Source organism: Buteo buteo, chromosome 4 (genome assembly GCF_964188355.1).
Source record: "Buteo buteo chromosome 4, bButBut1.hap1.1, whole genome shotgun sequence".
Taxonomy (NCBI): Eukaryota; Metazoa; Chordata; class Aves; order Accipitriformes; family Accipitridae; genus Buteo; species Buteo buteo.
This window is the reverse complement of record NC_134174.1, coordinates 7,676,599-7,697,011: the sequence shown is the minus strand read 5'-3', so window position 1 is coordinate 7,697,011 and position 20,413 is coordinate 7,676,599. Positions and strand designations below refer to the sequence as shown.

General features: G+C 47.5%; 1 protein-coding gene and 1 long non-coding RNA gene across 5 annotated transcripts in view; one reads left to right on the top strand and one right to left on the bottom strand.

The window, feature by feature from the left end:
* FRMD4A (FERM domain containing 4A) overlaps positions 1 to 20,413 on the top strand; it is a 289,877-nt gene that overhangs the window by 263,425 nt on the left and 6,039 nt on the right. For all 4 annotated transcript variants that reach the window (XM_075024704.1, XM_075024703.1, XM_075024702.1 and 1 more), the window contains exons 15-22: positions 4,164 to 4,297; positions 7,583 to 7,705; positions 10,869 to 11,097; positions 12,291 to 12,347; positions 12,830 to 13,067; positions 13,493 to 13,657; positions 15,478 to 16,337; positions 18,873 to 18,969. In XM_075024704.1, the coding sequence (XP_074880805.1) occupies positions 4,164 to 4,297; positions 7,583 to 7,705; positions 10,869 to 11,097; positions 12,291 to 12,347; positions 12,830 to 13,067; positions 13,493 to 13,657; positions 15,478 to 16,337; positions 18,873 to 18,969 (1,903 nt within the window). The remainder of the gene's footprint in view (positions 1 to 4,163; positions 4,298 to 7,582; positions 7,706 to 10,868; positions 11,098 to 12,290; positions 12,348 to 12,829; positions 13,068 to 13,492; positions 13,658 to 15,477; positions 16,338 to 18,872; positions 18,970 to 20,413) is intronic.
* Positions 18,286 to 19,521, bottom strand: LOC142029744 (uncharacterized). The gene is made up of 3 exons (XR_012650006.1): positions 19,121 to 19,521; positions 18,882 to 19,028; positions 18,286 to 18,615 (listed from the first exon to the last, which is right to left on the bottom strand). It is a non-coding gene; the product is annotated as an uncharacterized LOC142029744 (long non-coding RNA).

Below are 20,413 nucleotides of genomic sequence, written 5' to 3'. Positions count from 1 at the left end.
TAAGGAGGAAGGAGCATGTACGATTGCCTTGGCTTTGAAATTAAACCAGATTAAATTAAATTAAAGCAGCATCAGATATAAAAACACGCCTCAATTCAGTAGGTTCCTCATGCCCACCAAAGAGATGGCCCTGTGCTTGCTACCTGGTGGGTTTTCACAACCCTTTCTCTTTTCGGGACATCAAATGGTTCTGCAGAACTGTATGTTAAAAGGCAGAGTTTGTTAAATCTTTGCACAGCAAATGGGAAGGAGGCTGAATAATAATTTTCACAGAAATTTCAAAAGCCGTACAAGGAAATTACGTATTTCAGCAACATTTCTCCTGTTTACTGCATTAGGAATTAGCCCTAACTGTAGAAGATAAAATACCTGAGAAAGCCTCCCAGTCAACTGTTTCTGTCACAGTAGGAGTCTCTTGTGTTAGGACTGATCTTTCAGGATGGGTTTTTCTCTGTTGATGATCCCTTTTGGAAGGCAGTGGGCAGCCATGACTCAGTGAGCTTCATATTTAATAAGGCTGATTTAAGGTAGTAGTATCTGCTTGATTGGTTTGGTTTGTGCTGGTCTTTGATTATTTCTTCAGTTGTTTTTATTATCTTTTGATTTATTCTGACATTTTTGGGTCAATTGCCACTGGGTTTAGAAGTGGGTCTGTGGTCACAGCCTAGCTCGAGGCTGGATTAATACATATTTATAAATAAAGAGCCTCTAATGGAAGCTGTAGGCACCCCAGCAATACAAAGCACTGTTCTCTGCTCCTTTACAAGCATCTCACACGGGTGTGATTCTCTTAACTGATCAAGTTTCCATTTGCTTTTCACCTGTGAAAACAAGCAGAGAATCCAACCCATAAAAATCTAATAATACACCCCAAAATAGTTCAGCTTTTAAATTTAAAAAAAAAAAAAAAAAAACAAAACCAAACCAGCTAGAACAGAACAGTTTCTGAAGGGGAAACTTCAGGAAGGTCTGAAGAAATAAGTCCTGCAGTAGGCCCAAGGGATCATCCAAGTCAGGTATGGTCAAGCTAAAAAAGTCAGCATCACAAGCCATGAACTGAGTGCCACAGCTTTTAAACCCTTGCTACACTTGAAGAGTTTGTGATACAAAGACACACTTGGAAAAGGTTAATTTGAACTGGTTCCTTAGTGCCAAGGAGTGGTTGAATTTGGTTTCACCAGTAATCCCCATTGCTTAACTCAGAGTGTGACAATGTGCTTCCAGACCTCCCCCAATTCCTTTGCTTTCTGGTAGGGGTGAAAAAGATGGCAAAATGAGTGCTCAGTGGACACTGCCATGGACTGCATCAGGGTTGAGACCAGCGTGGTTCTCACACAGGGTAAGCACAGCTGGAGCAGATGCCGTGAACTGTCTGTGCTTGATTTGGGTCCTTACCAGCTTGGCCAGAAGCCGTTTGTTTCCTTCTTGTCAGCACACCCCAAATCAGCACAGGCATCTGGCCAGGGTTTAGGCTATTCATATGCTTTTAAATGTTTCAGCATCTATGTAGCTGCTGTGGCAACCTGCAGTGCAAAAGCTAATAGCTTTTAAAAATAAATCTGAGGCTGGTGTGGAGGTAGGGAGAAAAGGGAGGAAGGAAAGGGGAAGAGCAGTTGAAAGGAAAACGTAGGTCATTAAAGTTGTCCTAAAAGAAAAAAAAAGGGGGGGGTTGAAACATCTGCTGGAATAGTGAGCAACTTTTTAGTGGGACTCAGCAGTTTGTTGGCAATTCAGTGAACAAATTCAGCAGCTCAGCTTTTGCTAGTAACTGCTCACCAGGGTTACTATTAAGAATTACTAAATGTTAGAGAGGGCTTTCCCTGCCAGTGCAAATACAAGGCTCCTCTAGAAGATCCCGTCAAGTTCTTGCAGCACAGATGTGTTTGCAGAATTGAGTTTTGTTGCTCTATAAGGGCAAACAAACCCAAATGAAATGAGGGTGAATACAGCAACTAAACAGACATCTTACCATAAGGTCGTCCTTCTTTATCTGGTGATGCTCAACCTGGTTGACGTTTAGAGAGCCCTTTTTCCACCTCCCCCCACTCCAGGACAGCCCAATAAAAGGTGTAACAAAGCGGGGTGGTGTTTTGCAGAATAAGTGCCAACTGTCTTCCTGTATGAAAACTGCAGAAAATAGTGGTGGAAAAGATCTAAGATTCTTTGCTCCCCCTGGGCCAATGCAGAACTGTTTCATGGCACAGGCTGCCCAGTCCTCTTTCAGTTTAGCTGTAACGGTCTGCTGGAATAGTGGCAATGAAAGAAGCAGCTGAAAGAACAAATTACACTCTGGTTTCCTGCCAAAGCAACAAGTTGTTCCCAGGTTCCTTCCAGACATCTGTGAAACGGCAGCAACCTTTTCAACCAACTTGGGCTGAGGGTCTTCACTGTACACTTGGAGGCCGAGCTGCAAATGTATCTAGAAGCCCACCCTCACCCCCATCCTACAGGTACGCAGACACCTCCATGTAGCATGTCATTGTATTTGACTCCTGCAGCTAATAAAGGTCTGCTTTCTCTGTGCCATTGCTCTAGAGGGGCAGGGGAGCCTCCCAGAGTCACCCTGGGACAGCAGGTGCTGAGACCACTGAGAAACCAGTGTGGACTAGCAGAAGCACCCTTGAAAGCATTGCTGAGTCAAAGGCTTTTCTGCAGGCATAAACCTACAGTAAACTAAATGCCCCACAAGAAGTCCCTACAAAGCACTGGGCACAATCCAGCTGGTGGTTTGTGTCTGGTGTCATTTTAGGTAGATTAGAGTATCCCACTGCCAGTCCAAAAGAGTGTGGGTCTCACAGGGTCCTGTGTCGTATCTTCCACCCCATGGAAGACACTTCTGTTCAGGCAACAGCAACCCCTCCACCACAACAGCCCTGTCCATTCAGCCCAGCTCAAGACCCACTATGGAGTTGATTAAAAAGGGATCAGATGCAGACTTAGGCTGAGCTCCAGAGCTGTGTGTGGGGCAGAGTTTTAGTGTGTGGAGTTGTAGCTCTCAGTGTCATCTGTGGACAGACATGGGACACTACTGCTGAATCCACCAAGATACCAGAACTCAGCTTTCTGTAAACCCAAGGTGGATGCTTTGAACCACAGTTGTAGCTGACCAACAGCCAGTAATATAAGGAAGAAGTACATGGAGATAGCATTTTCCCTTTCTTGAGCTTGCTTTTCATCTCACAGTATGGCCATAACCATCATACTCTCAGATGAAAGGATGCAGTCGGCTTATGCAAACATGGGGATCAGAGCAAAGTAGTGACTTCACTATAAACTCATCCCTGAGCCCAGAGCTGTGTTAAAGAGGGCGAATGCTAAGCCCATCCTGAAAAATCAGCTGCTCAAGTTGAGGACCCCAAAATGGATGCAACCAACATTGACCCTTCTTTGAGATGCTAGATCTTGGATAGCAATTGAAGCACCATCACAAACCAAAATAAAATCAATAAGTTCCCCGAAAGAGCAGAAGTTAGAAATGCTGTCATGACGTCTGAGCAGCAAAATCTGGCTTAATGCATGGACTTATTTCAGCAGAAGTTGCTGGGTAATTGCCACTTGAAAAGTCAAGCCATTTGGACATCCAGTTTAAATTTCTTGACCTATGTCTTCACAAGAAACAGCTACTATCCCAGAAGGACCTATGGGTTATTGTTGTTTTGGTGTGTTTTACAGGAATCTTGCTAGGTAATTTCATTCCATTACTTTTCTTCATAAAACAGGCACTGTAAGTGGATTGAATTAAATGTTTGCTACTAGGATGATTGCAGTTCTTCAGAAGTAGGCTGTTATTGTCAAATGGTTTCTCCTAGTCTTAATTTCCAAAAAATGCGTCTCCAGGGCTTTGTAAACTGTACTGTTATTTGCCATTGGGAATTTTCATGGGAATGGTATGTCTTTTTTTTCTAGAATCTTTACATGAATAATTTTATTGCTTTTGTGGATAACAATTACAAATGTCTTTGTGTGCCCCACTGTCCAATCTCTGTCTGTTAGCTTAAACATTAAGAATTTGCGGTAAACAAACATGACTGGGTAACACCTGCTCCGTGTCATAGTCTGATTTCTTTTTGGAAAGACTGCATCCAGGCTTTGGTAAAATGACAAGCACTCCAGATGTGTATTCTGCTGTCAGCTGGCCTAGTGAAATCATTGTTTATTGATAGGTTCCCAAGAGTCAGATAGTTCTCAGTCTGCCAAGAAAGACATGCTGGCTGCACTGAAATCCAGGCAAGAAGCTTTGGAAGAAACACTGCGCCAGCGCTTGGAAGAGCTAAAGAAACTCTGTCTCCGAGAAGCGGTAGGCAATGGACATTTTATAACCTGTAACACTTTGTTGCTTGCATTGTTATAGCATGCTTGTTGTTTGGAGGTGGTGTGGAGTCAGAAGAGATTCATTCCATAGTCACCTCTTACAAAGCTCATTGTACAAAGGCCTCAGGAAGGTCCAACTCCAGATTGCAATGTCACAGGACGTTTGTCCCCCAGAGAAGGGGACCCCATGTCAGCTGGGTACCCAGTTGGCTGGGGCTAGGAGGGTGCTCAGCATCCATGTCTGCTGTTTGAAATTGTGTTTAAGATGCATTCAGCCAGGCTTCTTACTGACTTTGGTGGGAATATGCAGCTACCTAAATGAGATAGGAAGGCTGTCCTCTGGACTGGCAATCCCTTCTCAAATGCTTTTGACGTCATTAGCAAAAAAAACCAGCCTGATACACTTTCTTCTTGGAGCAGGCCTGACCTTACATGCTTTTCTTCTCCCAGCACATTCTTACAAACAGCACACAAGGTCTCACCTGCTCCATGTAGACTCCCTTCATCCAATAAGCTCTGGCACTGGAGAGGAACCACTGTGGTGGCAGCGTGGTGGCAGACCTTGCGAAGAGGAACCACTGTGGGTGTCCCAGGACATGCAGGACAGCTCAGCAACTCATCTCATAACCTTCCCACTCATTTTCCAGTTCATTCTTGGAGTACACAGGAGGCCAGTTTAGAGATCAATTTAATGTTTGGGGAAATCACAACCCTGTTGCAGATATATGTGAAGATTAGCAGCAGCATACACTTGGGTCATTCAGCAATTCTCCTTTGTTTACCAGGCCTGAAAATCTGAAATTTAATAACAAATCACGATGTGTAGCACAAGAGGAAGCTGGCTGCAGAAAGTGGCACTGAGATCTTCCAGTTGTTGCTTAATATTTGATGTGTATCTCACCTTTGACAAAAGTGGGGAAAACAGGTCACTGATTCAGCTCTCATCGCACTTTGTTTCAGTTAGTCTATAGTTTTAATGCCAACAAGAGTAAGTTGTGGAAAATACCTCTCAACAAAGAAAGTCAGCAGAAGTCTCTGCTGCCCCAATTCCAGTCCTTTATTCCACATGAGCAATCCTTTCCCACCTGGGAAGTCCTGGTTGACTTCAGCAAACAACTTGTGCTGATAAAGGTTGCAGGACCAGATCCAGTCTTGTAAGTCCATCGAGTATAGAGCTAAGGTCATCTGCAAGAAGCAGTCACACGCTTTTGGGGGGCTGATGGACAAGGTCTAGAGGGCTCTACTTGCTCTGGAGGAATTGACCACCCTAAGCCAACGCTGCCTGACTGCCAATGACTAATGCCTTGCAGCAGCACCGCATGCAGGGGAAGATGTGCCTGTGGTGCAGCCTCGGGCATTTCACAAGCAACTGGGATGCAGGCAAAAGCTCCTGCTGGGGCATGGAGCCAGTGGTAAAAAGCAGTATCTCCTTAATGTGCTGCTGCAAGGCTGGCCAGAGCCCATCTGTCAGCACCTTAAGAGCTGGTAGAAAGTGTTCGTGCTTTCTGTAGATGATCCAAGAGAGGCAGTTGATGGACACTTGGAATCTGACCCCGTCTTGCAATCATACAGCTCATCCATCAGCAGCCTGTAGTTGGAAGTATTTCCTCTCAGGCTGCCCTTTGTCCTTTCTGCTTTGGCAAGGGAATGGCCAAAACAGAGGGAGAAGGCGGCAAACCAGGAGATAAAAAAGGGTTAAAAGTGGGTGCATAATTAAATAAGCATGGCCAGAGCCATTCATAACAGTGGCATCAGGTTACTTCAGGCCATCACTACTCCAGTTACTTATTAATATAGATTACATTTCAGGACCGTGTCTCTGAATACTTATGGTATGGCCCACATTAATTTCATTCTGCTCCCATCTTGGGCATTTTACAGAAGATATTAACTCTTTCCCCACTGCCCTGCTTCATACTAAATTAGAGGTTATAAAGAAAATATCCTTGTTTCCCTCAGGAAGGGGTACAGGAATCTGTGTCTTGATGCAGTGTCTAGAGCCACATCTCACTAGAAGGAACACATTTCAGAAGGAAAGCTGAAATAACCCCACAGGGCTGGGGGGGCAACGCAGAATGGGACTCTGAGATGTTGCAACACTGCCTCTCGCAAAAGGGGGTTGTGCATGTCAGCGTAGAGCTGTGCTGCAAACCCATTTTGCTGGGGATTGCTTAAAGGAAAGATTTGAAAAGGCCAGGTCCTTGTTTCCTAGTGACCTGAAAAGAGTAGAATGAAAAACCCCATTAGGGAGTGGGGGAGAGGCCAGGGCAGGCAGGGGCCTGAGCTGCGCACTCGCATTAAGGTCAGCTGCTGTTCTTTGGGATTCAGATGATTTAGGTTACTCTGCCAGCTGGATCCTCTCAAGGCTGATGCTAAGGAACACAAAAGCCTTTTGTCCTTCATGGGGAGACTTTTGAGTACAAGGAGTGGGGCTGTGCTGGTAGTGAGGCTCCTGCCTTTTTCTGTAGGCATTTGAATGCCTTCGATTCAGATATGTGTGGCTGTATTGTGTAGTCCAGGGGAAAAAAACCCACAGAATTAACATCAGTAGTGGCAGTTGCTGCTTCCTGTGTTCCAGATATTCCCCAGTTCTGTGGAGTTTGCTTCAGATTTTGAAGAAATCTTTGCAAATTACCCCATCAGTCTGAAAAAGCATCATCTAATATTGCTCTAAAGCTGCCCATGACATCACTGGGGTTTGGAAGGGGCTCTGATACATGAAGTGTTATCAGACGGGTAATGAGGTACCAGCCACTGCTTTTAGTGACCATTTTCACTGCATTCCTCTCAGACACCTCATGAATCAGGTGGGAATGTTTTTCTGTGCAGGTCATAACCTGCACAGCTGTTGCCAGTGGGGCTTTCTGACTCAGCAGACCTGCATCCTGCATGAAGGCTCTTGGATCTGCTCACCCCTTCTCAGAAGTAGCTCAGCAGATAGAAGCTCTTCTTTCCTACTCACCCTGCAGCAGAGATGAAAGCAGCCTCAGGGCCCAGCACCCTGGGGGGTGGGCACCACCTACAGACCTGCCCTGGGCAGGCCATAGAAATCTGCATTCATGCACAGGTTAAAGAAAAGTTCCCCACCCACAGTGTCAGGTTCTGGGATGGATTTGCAGGGCTGGGTGCTCTCTTGTATGTTTATCAGCTGGCTGAACTGGGTATGTTGTTAATAAATGCCTGTCATTTTACAGTCGCAGTTCAAGAGCAGTGTTGTGCTTTGCTCTGCTGTAGGATTTCCCAGATCACTAACAGCATTTTCTGCTTACAGGAGCTCACAGGAAAGTTGCCACGAGAATACCCCCTTGATCCTGGGGAGGAGCCACCTATTGTAAGGAGAAGAATAGGAACTGCCTTTAAACTGGATGAGCAGAAAATCCTGCCTAAGGGAGAGGTGAGGCTCTGCCCTTCCCTTCTAGCCCTGTGTCCCCACCTCAGGTCTCTAAGATGTCCACCGTGCATCACATAGGAACCATCAGTCCTACAGTCATTTTTGTTTTAAATGTCTGTAGTTGGTCACGGTGCCTTTTTTTTTATAGCCATCAGAATGGGGAAGCAGTGAGAGAGATGGCCTTAGTTCACACTCGGAGTAAAGGTGAAACCCTCAAGGTTCAGTCCTGGCTTTGCTAGAAGTAACAGAAATAGCATGGATGACCAACTGGACCATAACAGTCCAAGTGCTCTGGTGACCCAGTGCAGTGACTTCTGTGAGTAGGGAGCACGTCAGGAGCCCCTTGAGCTATCTGAGCCCTGCTGCTGCCCTGTGTTGTTATTGCAAACAGCCACTTGCTTTCCGCCTCAGTAGCAATCCAAATTCAGATTTACCCTAACTGGGGAGAAAAGCATCACAAATATCCATCTTAGCCCTGCAATAGCAAGATGAAAGCTTGCTCCCCAGTCCTTAAACAAAAAGAGCCTTCATCCCTACCTATGGGGAGCTGGAATTACGTTTTTCTAAGTTTGCCAGGGAGTGTTTGTTCTCTTCCCTTGCTCCCACAATGTGCTGGGTCAGTGCCCTGAACCGTGGCTGTGAAAACAGGCCGGCAGCAGCTGTAAGGCGGGACTGGATTCACAGAAAAGCTATTGTCTGCAGAGATGCATTTGTCTCAAGACACTTGTGTATATTCCAGTCTTGAGTTTCCTTTTTATTTTTGTAAGAGGAGAGACCGAAGCTGGTGTGACTGTGTGGTTTAAGGCTCGATTCAGCCAGGGAATTAACTGTTTGTCATTTTGTTGGCATTTTCCTTCTGCTGAAAAAATAAACAGCTGGAGCTTTTTAGTTTTGTTCTCAATGGAGCCTGGGAGAGGAATTCCACCAAAGTCAAATATTCATGAACTAGCACATTTAATTAAGCTTTTCAAAGGGAAGCACAGCTTAGCTGAGTTACTCCCAAAACCCCTGCAGTCTGTTGGCTGCTCAGTTATAACCTGATCTCCAGCTTCCCCAGATCTTACTGCTACATGGCATCTTTTGGGGCCAGTGGGTGAGAAATCTCCTTACTCCAGTAGCAAGGTTAGGTGGGGAGAGCATGGAAGGTAAAGCAGCTCCTCCCTATTGCAGGCACTCTGCCTTTTGGCATCAGCAATCCAAACACACTGACTCAGCTTTTCTCTACCTCCCTTTCATCTGTCAAACTTTAAGACTATGTTGAAAACCATAAATTTCTGTTCTCGAAGAATGATGTGTTTATTTGGCTGCCAGTTTGAGAGCATTTAGAAAGGCCAGTGATGATTTTCATGTGCTTTTCAGCAAGTGCAAACACTAAAAACTCAATTTAAAACAAAAGGTGAAATACTCCCTCAGTCATGTAAATTCAGGACTGATATTACCAACTGTGACAAGGACCTGAAGCAAGGCACTTCCATCTGAAGGAAGATGATAGCCCTCATTTTCTGAGGCTTTATTTATAGGGGCCTCACTGGAAGAAAATAGACAATTATGGCTGGGAAGAAAATTAATATGTTTTTTCTAAGATATACTGGATGATTTAGAACTGAATCTGTGAAGGTCTGAAATGACAGCTCACATCAACTCGCCATACCTTTAGTAAGAGCTTTGTCAGAGCAAGACCTGCAGGGAAGGGTCCTATTGTATTTCTTGGTAATAACCTCTACCTGGTCCGTAATTCCTGACTCTGGGAAGGATTTTACCAGAAGACAGCAAATCAGGTTCCAGGCCTTAAAACTCCATGGTGTTAAATTCACTTTTAGTAAGTTTAGCACTGATAGAGTTTATAAACACTTCAAAGCAAAAAGGGATCTGTTAAAAAGATGGGGGGGTCAGTTCAGTCTTCAGTAAAGTGAGGGAAATGATAATTATAGTTTTCAGGCAATGCTGACTCACCATTGACAGCAAAGGGATTTTTTTTAAGCCAGGAGCCCAGAATAAAAACTCCAGAGAACAACTTCAGTCTGATTAAATCCCACAGCATCAGCTCTTGCAGCATACACTGCCGCTAAACAAAGAGAAAGGATTTGAATTTGCGTAACGGAGATCTCTGTGAATATATGGCTGTCAGTGCTTGCGATCTGAACTCCCACCATTCACTAAAAGTAAAAAAACTTGTCATTTTTTCCCTAATTTGCAATGTACTATGTTCCCCTTTCTCATAGACTAACACCAAAAACTCCATTAAGCTGGGGAAGGTAGCCAGATCCATTGCAGATTAGCAAGTACCTTTGAAGCTCGCAGCTTGGTGTCCCAGTGCAGACCAGGAAACTATATCAGCTTCTGCATTGGCATAAATTGGCCTAAACCCCTTGACTTTGGAGAATAACTAAAAATCAGTAGGTAGCTTCCAGGGTACACCTGGTTGCATTTAAAAACTCAGCTGAGACCCTGCAAGGGCTAATGTTGAAGACACTAGTCCTTTTTAGCATACAGAAAGCTTGCTTTTACACACTGCTCACTCTGAAATCACCCTCCTGGCTTGTAACTTGAGGAGATAGTTTTCTGGTGCAATCAGTTGCAGCAGCCCGTAATTACTTCAGCTAATACTCTTCCCTGGACTTTGATGGCCATACACCAGGGAGGAATTAGCCCATCTTTGGCTTTTTTACCCCAAAGAGTTTGGTGGGTGCCAAACAAACCTGTCAAGACAATTAAAACTGTAGCTTTGCATCGATACATAGCACTGATATCAAATGAGGCTCAAGTATGGAGATGGGAAACAGGGAGAAGGATCAGGTGGGAGGCAGGTGTTACCCATAGATGGGTGTAAAAAGATGAATGTGTCAGCAGTAGAGCACTGTTGAACTAGGCCATGCTGAACTGCATGAAAAGCCAAACAGCACAGCAGGGTTAGGGTGGGAGCATACATGTCCTCCTTGTATGGGTCATCCCCTCCACCATCTGTGCTCCCAGGCACTCGTGTGAGCAGATGAAGGTGAGGTGTGTATGCTCAGGGAGACCCTGAGATAAGGGAAGCAGCGTGATCGTGGATGCTTTGCTGATGGAGAGCCTTGGTTGGAGGCCACTGGCTGGGTTCAGGGGGAGCTTCCCCATAGCTGGGCCGGGGGAGTTTGGTGGTAGCCAGAATCCACTTGCCTTTCCCCAGGAGGCAGAGCTGGAGCGCCTGGAGAGGGAGTTTGCCATTCAGTCCCAGATCACGGAGGCTGCCCGGCGCCTGGCGAGCGACCCGAATGTCAGCAAAAAGCTGAAGAAACAGAGGAAGACATCCTACCTGAACGCACTGAAGAAACTGCAGGAGATCGAAAATGCCATCAATGAGTATCGCATCAAATCTGGAAAGAAGCCAACTCAGAGAGCCTCCCTGATCATAGATGGTAAGTGGGACTTAGTGCCCACGGCATCATGGAAGGGTCTGTGGAGGGCAGGGAGCAAAACTATTGCCTTGAAGCACAGATTTCCTCGCCCTTCTCTTACCTCTCCTGCCTGGAAGACTCCACAGGTGCTGGCAGTCGGGCCGTCCTCCCATACCAGCGTGCTGTCAGATGGGTGTCTGGGCTGCACACTATGCATTAGGGATGTGCTGGTTCACAGCACAAGAAGCAGTGTCACTCTGTAGATTATAAGTGTGTCAGGAAAGCAGACTGTGACTCCTTTGTTCACCTATAAAATTGCTCTGTTAACATCTCCTCCAGAGTGGTGCTGTACAAACGTAATTAATGTCAGCAGAGTGGGGTGAGCTCTCTAGCTGAAAGGCATCTGTAAAATCAAAGTGGTAGCAGTGTCATTGCTGTGTTCAAGTGCTTTTTTTCTTTTTCTGTTTTTTACAATGTAATTCTCAGGGCACTGTATGGTTTACTGGATTGTTGATTGGTTTTTCATGAAATCCATTAACTTTCCACCGTGGTTCTTTCTCCCTTGCTGATTTTGCCCTTTCCCTTTGACTTGCAGAGCTTTTCTCTGTGCCTTTGTGTCAGGAACTGAGATTAGAGCTGCTGTATTTGTGACCTGGGTACCAAGTTGCACCACAGTCAGGGATAACAGACAGCTGTGAGGACACGGGATGGGAGAAGCAGCTCAAATGTGTGCACACCAAGGATGTGAGAGCTTCTCCTGCTGCTACAGAGGATGCTCAGAAAGCGTTTCCCTGAATTACACAAAACTGGTACCTAGTGTAAGCCTTTAGTTAGCAACAGGATGATCATTTTAAGAAGGTGGAGATAAACTCAGAGTCCTTAAAGCCCAAGATACAAATCTCACTAATGGCACCATGCCATTTTGCATCCTCTGGGGATCTCAGCTCTCTGTTGTGACTCAGTCTTAATCCCCATTAATTGAAAAGAGTTAGCAGCTCCTTGAAAGGCAGTCTGCTAGTGAGAGACCTGGCCTGCAGCTCTGCCCTCCGAGACTGAGAGTGGGCTGAGTCAGTTGTTTATAGAAATTTTGCCTCTCAGCTATGTGAGGAGGAAGACGTGGGTGACTGCTTAAGGCTAAGACTCAGTGGAGTTCAGCACTCAGTCACTGCGATTCTCAGGGCCATCTGACCATCTTTGTATTTTCTTCCCTTCAGAAGGAAACATTGCCAGTGAAGACAGCTCCCTCTCAGATGCCCTTGTTCTGGAGGATGGTATGTTGGCTGCTGTATGTTGTAGCGGGCAGGAAGGCAACAGGGAGGGATGTGTGAACTCCTGATTGACACTCAAAATGGAGGAACTGTTCTGTGTAATAATCCACTTGAATATCCCAGTAGCGAAAATGCTTGGTTTCCCCTGACCACACGTTGTAGTCAGACATCAGGCCCAGAGCAGTAAGTATTGCTGTGGTTACTGCTCTGAATTCTTTCAAAAGACAGTCCCAGAATGCCCCCTTATTTTCTCTGAAGGTTTCAATTGTTTTAATGCATCACACGCTCTTGCTGGCCATTCCTTCCCAAAATGGGATTGTCAGCTGGTGCACTTCTGAAAGTCAGGTCTTCAGGTTGCTCCTGAACACAACCAGGGGAAGCGGGATAAGGAAGCAGGCTCTGGAGGTGCGATGGTGTCCCCCAGAGTTGTGCTGCCATTGGAGGTATTGCACAGCCATCACCTCTCTCCCTTCTTCTCTTCACAGAGGATTCTCAGGTCACCAGCACAATATCCCCTCTCCAGTCCCCACACAAAGGACTCCCTCCCCGGCCACCCTTGCACAACAGGCCTCCTCCTCCACAGTCGCTGGAAGGCCTCCGCCAAATGCATTACCACCGCAATGACTATGACAAGTCCCCCATCAAACCCAAGATGTGGAGCGAGTCATCCTTGGATGAACCCTATGAGAAGGTCAAGAAACGCTCCTCACACAGTCATTCCAGGTGAGCCAGCTGTCTTGAAGCTCCAGAACAGAGATATCCTCTGCTTTCAGGAGGGACGGGTATGAGCCCTTTCAAAATTTAGAAAGGCATTCCTTACCAAAAAGAGACTTTTAGGTGTTTTGGCCAATAGACGTATCATAAAAATAAGCTGCAGCCACATGACTGCTGCTTGGTATTTCAATGTTACTTTAAAAAAGTTTAGAAAGGAAGGATGGTGGATCATCTGAGGGCTTTGACAGGGCTTGGCCTTGACCTCCAGCTACTGCAGAAGCACAAGGTCTGGGACGCAGCTGAGAGCAGCAGCTGACCCAACTCCCGCTGACCCCCGCAAGATCACAGGCATGTGCCTGAGATCTGGAAAGAGGCGTGGGAGCCCCTTCCCCAAATTCCTGCCCGGGAACTGAAGCGGGGTGTTTGCTCTGCAGCAGTCACAAGCGGTTCCCCAGCACTGGGAGCTGTGCCGAGGCGGGAGGGAGCAGCTCGCTGCAGAACAGCCCCATCCGGAGCCTTCCCCACTGGAACTCCCAGTCCAGCATGCCGTCGACGCCCGATCTACGGGTACGCAGTCCACACTACGTCCATTCCACGCGGTAAGTCTTGCCAGCTCCGGTCTCACCTTGCTTACCCTGAAATTAATATTCTTTGCTCTGTCCTTCCCCCAGGATATGAATTAATTCCCAGTTCAGGAAAGGACACAAACCGGTCCTATTCACATACAAAGCTCGTGTACTGTTGCCAGTAGGGAATCTCTCCTGAACTGAGATCTTGAAATCACTTCAGATAAACATGATCCTGCCCCGCATGTCTCCTCAAAGTAATCAAGCTTTTCTTCCACTGGGACCTTTAATCTCAGGGACTCTTTATAGGCGCTACAAACCCCGTGCTACTTTTAAAAGGGATGTGGTGCTACTGCTAAATTCTGCAGTAAATTCCTCCATGGATCCAGCTGGAGAGAACTCATCGTTTACTTGTCTGATGCAAAATGTTGGGTGGTGTTAATCCTCTCTCATAGATAAAATGTTTGCACATGTGTGATCTTACGTGGAGAGACAGCCTGTATAAAACAATACACCTGAGGATCCAGGTGGCAGTGGAATAAGCCCAGGGTTGACAGAGGAAGGAGCTGAAGTGTGTAAGGGAGGTGATTTGATGTGTGTGGCCCAATTTGACTCTAATTTTCAGCAGGATTTCTGCAAACCTTTCAGCTTCATTGCTGTTTTGCTCTTGTGGCAAACTCCATGGACACTGCAGGAAGCAGAGCTGAGCCAAAGCTGTGTGCTGTTAGGTATCCAGCCCTAAGGGGTAGTGCTAACATCATTTAGCTCAGCATAAATCAAGAGTCATGCCAACACGTCTGACTTGGGCAGAGACTATATAAGGCATTAAGGCCCTAGGTTAAGTTCATTACAAGTTTTTGGCTGGGAGTACCTTTCAAGAGTGCAATGTTTGTTAACACTGGAGCTGAGCAGCGTGAGAAACTAGCCTGGCACAGTGCTTGAGAAGTGGCCTTGACCGGGTAGGGGCCATTCGGGTGTTTGAAACAGCCATTGCTCAGTCGGTGGCTCATTCATGAGCTGTGTACCCTGGCCTTGGCTGTCTGTCATGTGGGTGTGTGACTCATCACAGGGTGTTCCTGCTCCTTGAATGGATGGTTGAAGCTCTCTGAACAACCGGGGTGAATAGAGACCACCCAGACTTGGCTGTGAATCGAGCCTTGTAAACTTGCGATTCGGAGTGGTTGCCTGAAGGGCTGTCATCCACTGACAGTCTTAACACATGCTACCCATGGCTGAGCCCCAGTAAAAACTAGCTGCTTGACAGAGGTGACTTTTTCAAAGGCCAGTGGAGAAATCACTGCATTCTGGGCTAAGTATGGGCAGTCTGTCCGTCTCACAGCAGGTGGATTGTACCTGTGCAGAGCATTCACAAGCCACTTGCAAGGGAATCCCACCACCTTTGAGGCTAAGGTCTCAGGATTTGCATAGCTGGAGCAAAGGTGACCCTGGTAGCACAGGGATGGTGCTGACTCAAACAGCTCTGCCACAGGGCCACACCAGCAAAGCTGGGGCTTGAGGTCCCCAGGTTTTGCCCTTCAGACTGGGTCCCTCCCAGGGTGGCAAGCCACAGAGGAATTGGGCTGGGCAAGGGTTTGTGTCCCACATGGTGCTGCAGACTGAACGCCACCACCAAGGAGACTGGAGAGGAACAGGAATAGGACCTAATCACCCCAAACCTTACAGCAGGGAAGCAGGTTGCTTTGCAGGCAGCAGCCCCATGCAGTGCTGGAGGGGTCCGGGTCTTCAGTGCCCTCAGATTCCTTTGCCTGGGAAGCTGGCCTTGTGTGCACGGGATGGGGAGTGCTTCGTCCTGTTGACTTACCAGCCTGGATTTTTTTTCCTGGTACTTGCAGGTCAGTAGACATCAGCCCAACCAGACTGCACAGCTTAGCTCAGCACTTTAGACACCGGAGCTCCAGTTTGGAGTCACAAGGCAAGCTCCTTGGCTCAGAAAATGAGACGGGGAGTCCTGATTTCTACACCCCAAGGACTCGTAGCAGTAATGGCTCTGACCCCATGGACGACTGCTCTTCCTGCACCAGCCATTCCAGCTCTGAGCACTACTACCCAGCTCAGATGAACCCCAACTACTCCACCCTGGCAGAGGATTCCCCATCGAAAGCCAGAGAGCGGCAGAGGCAAAGGCACAAATCAGCGGGCAACCTGGTCTCTTCCAATTCAGGGAGTATGCCCAACCTGGCTGCGAGGAACGGGACGGGCCACCACCGTGTCTACCTGCACAGCCAGAGCCAGCCCTCCTCCCAGTACAGGATCAAAGAGTATCCCCTGTACATCGAGGGCAGCTCCACACCCGTGGTGGTGCGGAGCCTGGAGAACGACCAGGAGGGACACTACAGCGTGAAAGCACAATTCAAAACCTCCAACTCCTACACAGCGGGGGGGATGTTTAAGGAGAACTGGCACGGGGATGAAGTGGACTCGGTCAGGCTCACCCCCTCCCGCTCCCAAATCATAAGGACTCCATCTCTGGGCAGGGAAGGCCATGAGAAAGGCTCGGGTAGGACTGCCGTGTCGGACGAGCTGCGGCTCTGGTACCAGCGGTCCACGGCCTCCCACAAGGAGCACAGCCGCCTCTCGCACACGAGCTCCACTTCCTCAGACAGCAGCTCCCAGTACAGCACATCTTCGCAAAGCACCTTTGTGGCGCACAGCCGGGTCACGAGAATGCCTCAGATGTGTAAAGCAACATCAGGTGAGAGATGGTCCCAGGCAAAGGGGCGGGAGGGATGGGGGCTTCATGCAGCCCGGATTCATGCCGGGCATTGCAACTCAGCTGGAGAGCAGTGCCAGACCATAGCATGTTATCTGGCCTTCACATGCTGCTCACCAAGCCTGTAGGTGTAACACTGGAGGGCAAGCCTTGTCTGAGACACTCAGCGGGTGAGAATTTTTTTCCATGGAAGTCATCACTTTGCAATGATGGGCTCAAAAGACCGGGAGGGACTGAAGCCCCGTTGTTGCCAGGTCTTTCCTCAGAGTGCAGTTGGGCTTTGGGTGATAGCACTAGAGGCCAAATGTGGAGAAACCATGGGGGGGTCACTCTTAGTAATCACAGCAAGGGAGCAATGAAGCAAGTGGGGGCTGAGCACAGACTAGGGGAATGCATGTCCTCAGTGAAACACTAAAAGCATGAGAAAGGTTAAGTGGGGAGCATCCCAGCCCCTCCACCCCCCCACGAAAATGTTTGAGCGATGACATCTTTGTGGAGTGCTGAGATTTGGTTTTCCCATGCAACTCCAGTAGCTGTGCTGATAATATCCTGAAATTCAGAGCGTTTAAGTTTGTACAGTATTTTGCCTATCATGTACAGAGCTTTGCACTCCCCTGTGTTGTTAATATTAAATGGTAAGAAAACAGTCGAATTCATTAAACTGAATGTTTAATGTGTTATGAAACAGTCCAAGGTTAAATATTTACTGGCCATCAGTCACCGCTAGACAAGCCAGTTTGCACAGATCAAGAATTTGCTAAAAACTTGAATCTGGCCCCACATGGACAGGATTGCTGGTTAATGAGAGTTTGCACTGTGCCCATCCCCACCCCTCCACATGCATCGGCCTTGGTGTGGGAGACACCATTGCTCCGGCCTCGCTCACCACAGGCTCTCACGGCCTCCCTGAGCAGACCAGCGCATCGTACACCCGTGCTGGCTGTTGGCCTTCTGACATCCCAGCATGGCACCTGGTCCACAGTGACCACTACGCTGACACCAGTGCAGCTCTGTACTTGCTGCCAACACCACCGTGGAGTCAGAGAGGCAGTTTGACACCAGGCTCTGTATGGACCACCAGCAGCTGCCTGAGAAGAGGCTGATTTATGTGTGATGCCAGCGCTTGTAGGAGGCCCAGATGTGGACCATGACACAATTGAGTAGCTGCTGGAACTGTCCTGTGTCTCCATATAAAAGTCTTTGATTAATGGGCATTTCTGTTCCACCCAGCAACAGAAAATGCTTGAACACTGGAAAGCTTTGCCTTGCTTAGCTTTGGAAACCATACCAGTTCAGTTAGGTAATCGAGAATGGAAAATGGTGGGGTTGGGGGAGAACACATAAAAACTGCTGTCAATCAGTCCATTCCCCCACCCAGCTGGGTCTTTAAATCTAAATGTGGTATCTGGGCAGCACAGTGGTAAGTGCTCAGTAATGACAGCTTGTGGTGACCAGTTGGCAGCATAGATTGGTTTTGTGTTCAGAGTCAGTTCCCAGTTACAGCTGTGGGAGGATACTGATCTCAGGGGCTGTTGGCTGTAAGGAGCAGATTAAAATTTGATTTTCCCTTGAAGTGTCATTTGGCAGTAGCTAAAGAATGTAACAGCACAGAAGCGGATGCCAGGTAGAAACATCCATCATTTTAGCTGAGCAGCCCTAGCTGATAGGTCTGCTGGACTTCACACTGTCCTTCAAAGAGGGTCATACTTCTAGGCATATATTAAATTTGGAGGGTCAACACTGTATGGACTTGAGGGAGGGGAAAGATCAGTCAGGTGGATTTCTTAGCTAGACTCTCACTGGGGAAAATCCCCCAAGAACCACTGCCAATGGTACATTTTCAGTTCAGCTTGCTCCTGTCTTCACTGAAGTAAGATAAGCCTTCCACTAGTCCCATAGTAATGGGGTCAGCAAAGCCCAACTTCAATTTATTACAGATGCACAGTTAAAAGGTAGTTGTAGCTTTTGAAATCTTCAGAGCCATCTTCCTCCTTTGCACATGAAGCAGCGTACTTTTCCAGACTGTCAACCAGTGCCAGCTCTGGCTCCTAGGGACACAGAGCATCTCCCAGCACCCCCAGAAGCAGGAGGCTGAGCCTGACAGGCAGGGTTCCTCCGGTTCAGGTCCCGTGGAGATGCGCAGCCAGGCCTCCCTGTCCAGGCAGCAGCAAAACCGATTAGCTTTCATGATGGGAGAGGTGCGGTGTTTCCCAGGCAGGCTCAGGAGAGTCCAGGTGGTTGCATTCAGCTGGAGGCCGGGCTGAAACAAAACATTCCTTCAGAGCAGAGGACGGATCTGGCCTGTGACACGCAGCGGTGTCAGCAGTAGGCTGGCTGCTCCTGTGCTGCGTTAGGGCACAGCCATCCAGGAAAAGGATGAGGTCTGACTCCCAGGCTGTGTCTACCCACAGCCAGACAAGTTCCTGCTGGTCTGACAAGCTGATGCTTCTGAACCACCCTGACCCTTGTGCCCTCACCTCACCAGTTATTTTTCTCTACCCTTTGGTTGTTTTTCAGCTGCCTTACCTCACAGCCAGAGGAGTTCAACACCGTCAAGTGAACTAGCAGCCACGCCGCCGGGCAGTCCCCACCACATTCTTGCATGGCAGACTGGGTGAGTGTGGGATTGGGTTAGAGAATTCACCTCGCGCAGTGCTGGTGAGAAAATCCTCCCTGCACATAAGCAAAGGGAGAGCACAGGTGTGGGGAATGTTTTCCAGGTGCTCCATAGCCTACACCCGCACAGAGCATTTCCAGCCTCCCACCTGAGGTCTAGTTTAGGCTGACCAAGACATGGCTGTGCCATCCGTACCCAGCAGCACTACTCCAAGCAGGATCCCAGATCCACAGGGAAAGAAGCCTTGCAGGTTCTTCCCACTTGGACAGTCTCCTTCCTCCAGTTTTCCGTAGGTCGAAAGAGCTGATGTTTTTTTTAGGAACCATCACGCTGGCTGTCCAGACCAAAGAGATCTTTGTTGTAAAGGCAAGGTTAGGTGCCTGCCATATTTGTGTGTGCAGCAACCACATGCTTCTGCTAGGTTTTCCCTAGCAGTGCGTCTTAATGACTATTAAGTGCATCTTTTTTCAGCTACCACTAATTTAACATGCTTCGCCAAAGCATGAGTGAGTCATTACATGCAGGTAGCCATTACTCATGTAAATATAGTAATTGGATTCTTTGGCACCTCTTTGTGAGGCAGGGAGTTCCAGGAGTAAACAAAAAGCCTTTTGCAAGCTCCCATGGGTATTCTCTAGCAATCTCCTGTAATTCTGTCCTGCCACATGAAATAAAGATCATTTCCAGATCCTGTCTAACTCAGCACATCCCAGATTTTTGCATCTAAATTGAGTTTGGTGAGATCAGCTAGAAAGTTTCAGACTACAGTCCTCGAAATACCACAGGCCCTAGAGGAGAAAAACAAATATGGTCCCCTGAGTCGTGAATTGGGACCAGTAACTTTGCAAACATTTCACTGTGCAGCCACTGGAAACTCTCATGCTTTTTAATTTCTTCTGGTCATCTGTGACCACATTTGACCTCTGGTTTTACTCCAGCACTGCTCATGACTGCACTTTAAAATGGAGATGAGGAGAACCATAACCACAACCCCCTTAGGCCTACCTTGGATTTTAAATTCACACATTTGGCATCCAGCCTCACATGGTCTTTGCATGTGCTTCCAGCTTTAGAACAGGTGAATTTTCCTGGTCCCATTTCACAAAAAGTCAAGGGATTGCAAGATAGATAGGCAAAGTGGCAGCTATCTTTACTGTACACTGAAATTTCCACTATTAAGGGTTTGAGTCCAGACTCAAATCTTGCTGTCAGTCTCCAACCCAATCCTAATCCTGTAAATATCTCCATGATGATAAGAAGTAAAACTGGTGAGCAGCCAGCTGAGAAATCTGTTTGGAAAATCCCCACTTTTCTTATGTTTCCATTCAAGAAAACCCCCGCACCCTGTCTCTCATAGCAAAAATGCATCAAGCCAAATTCTCAGCTGGTGAAAGTGAAGTTGCCTAGATTTCTATCTTAGGCCCTGCACTAACAATCAGTG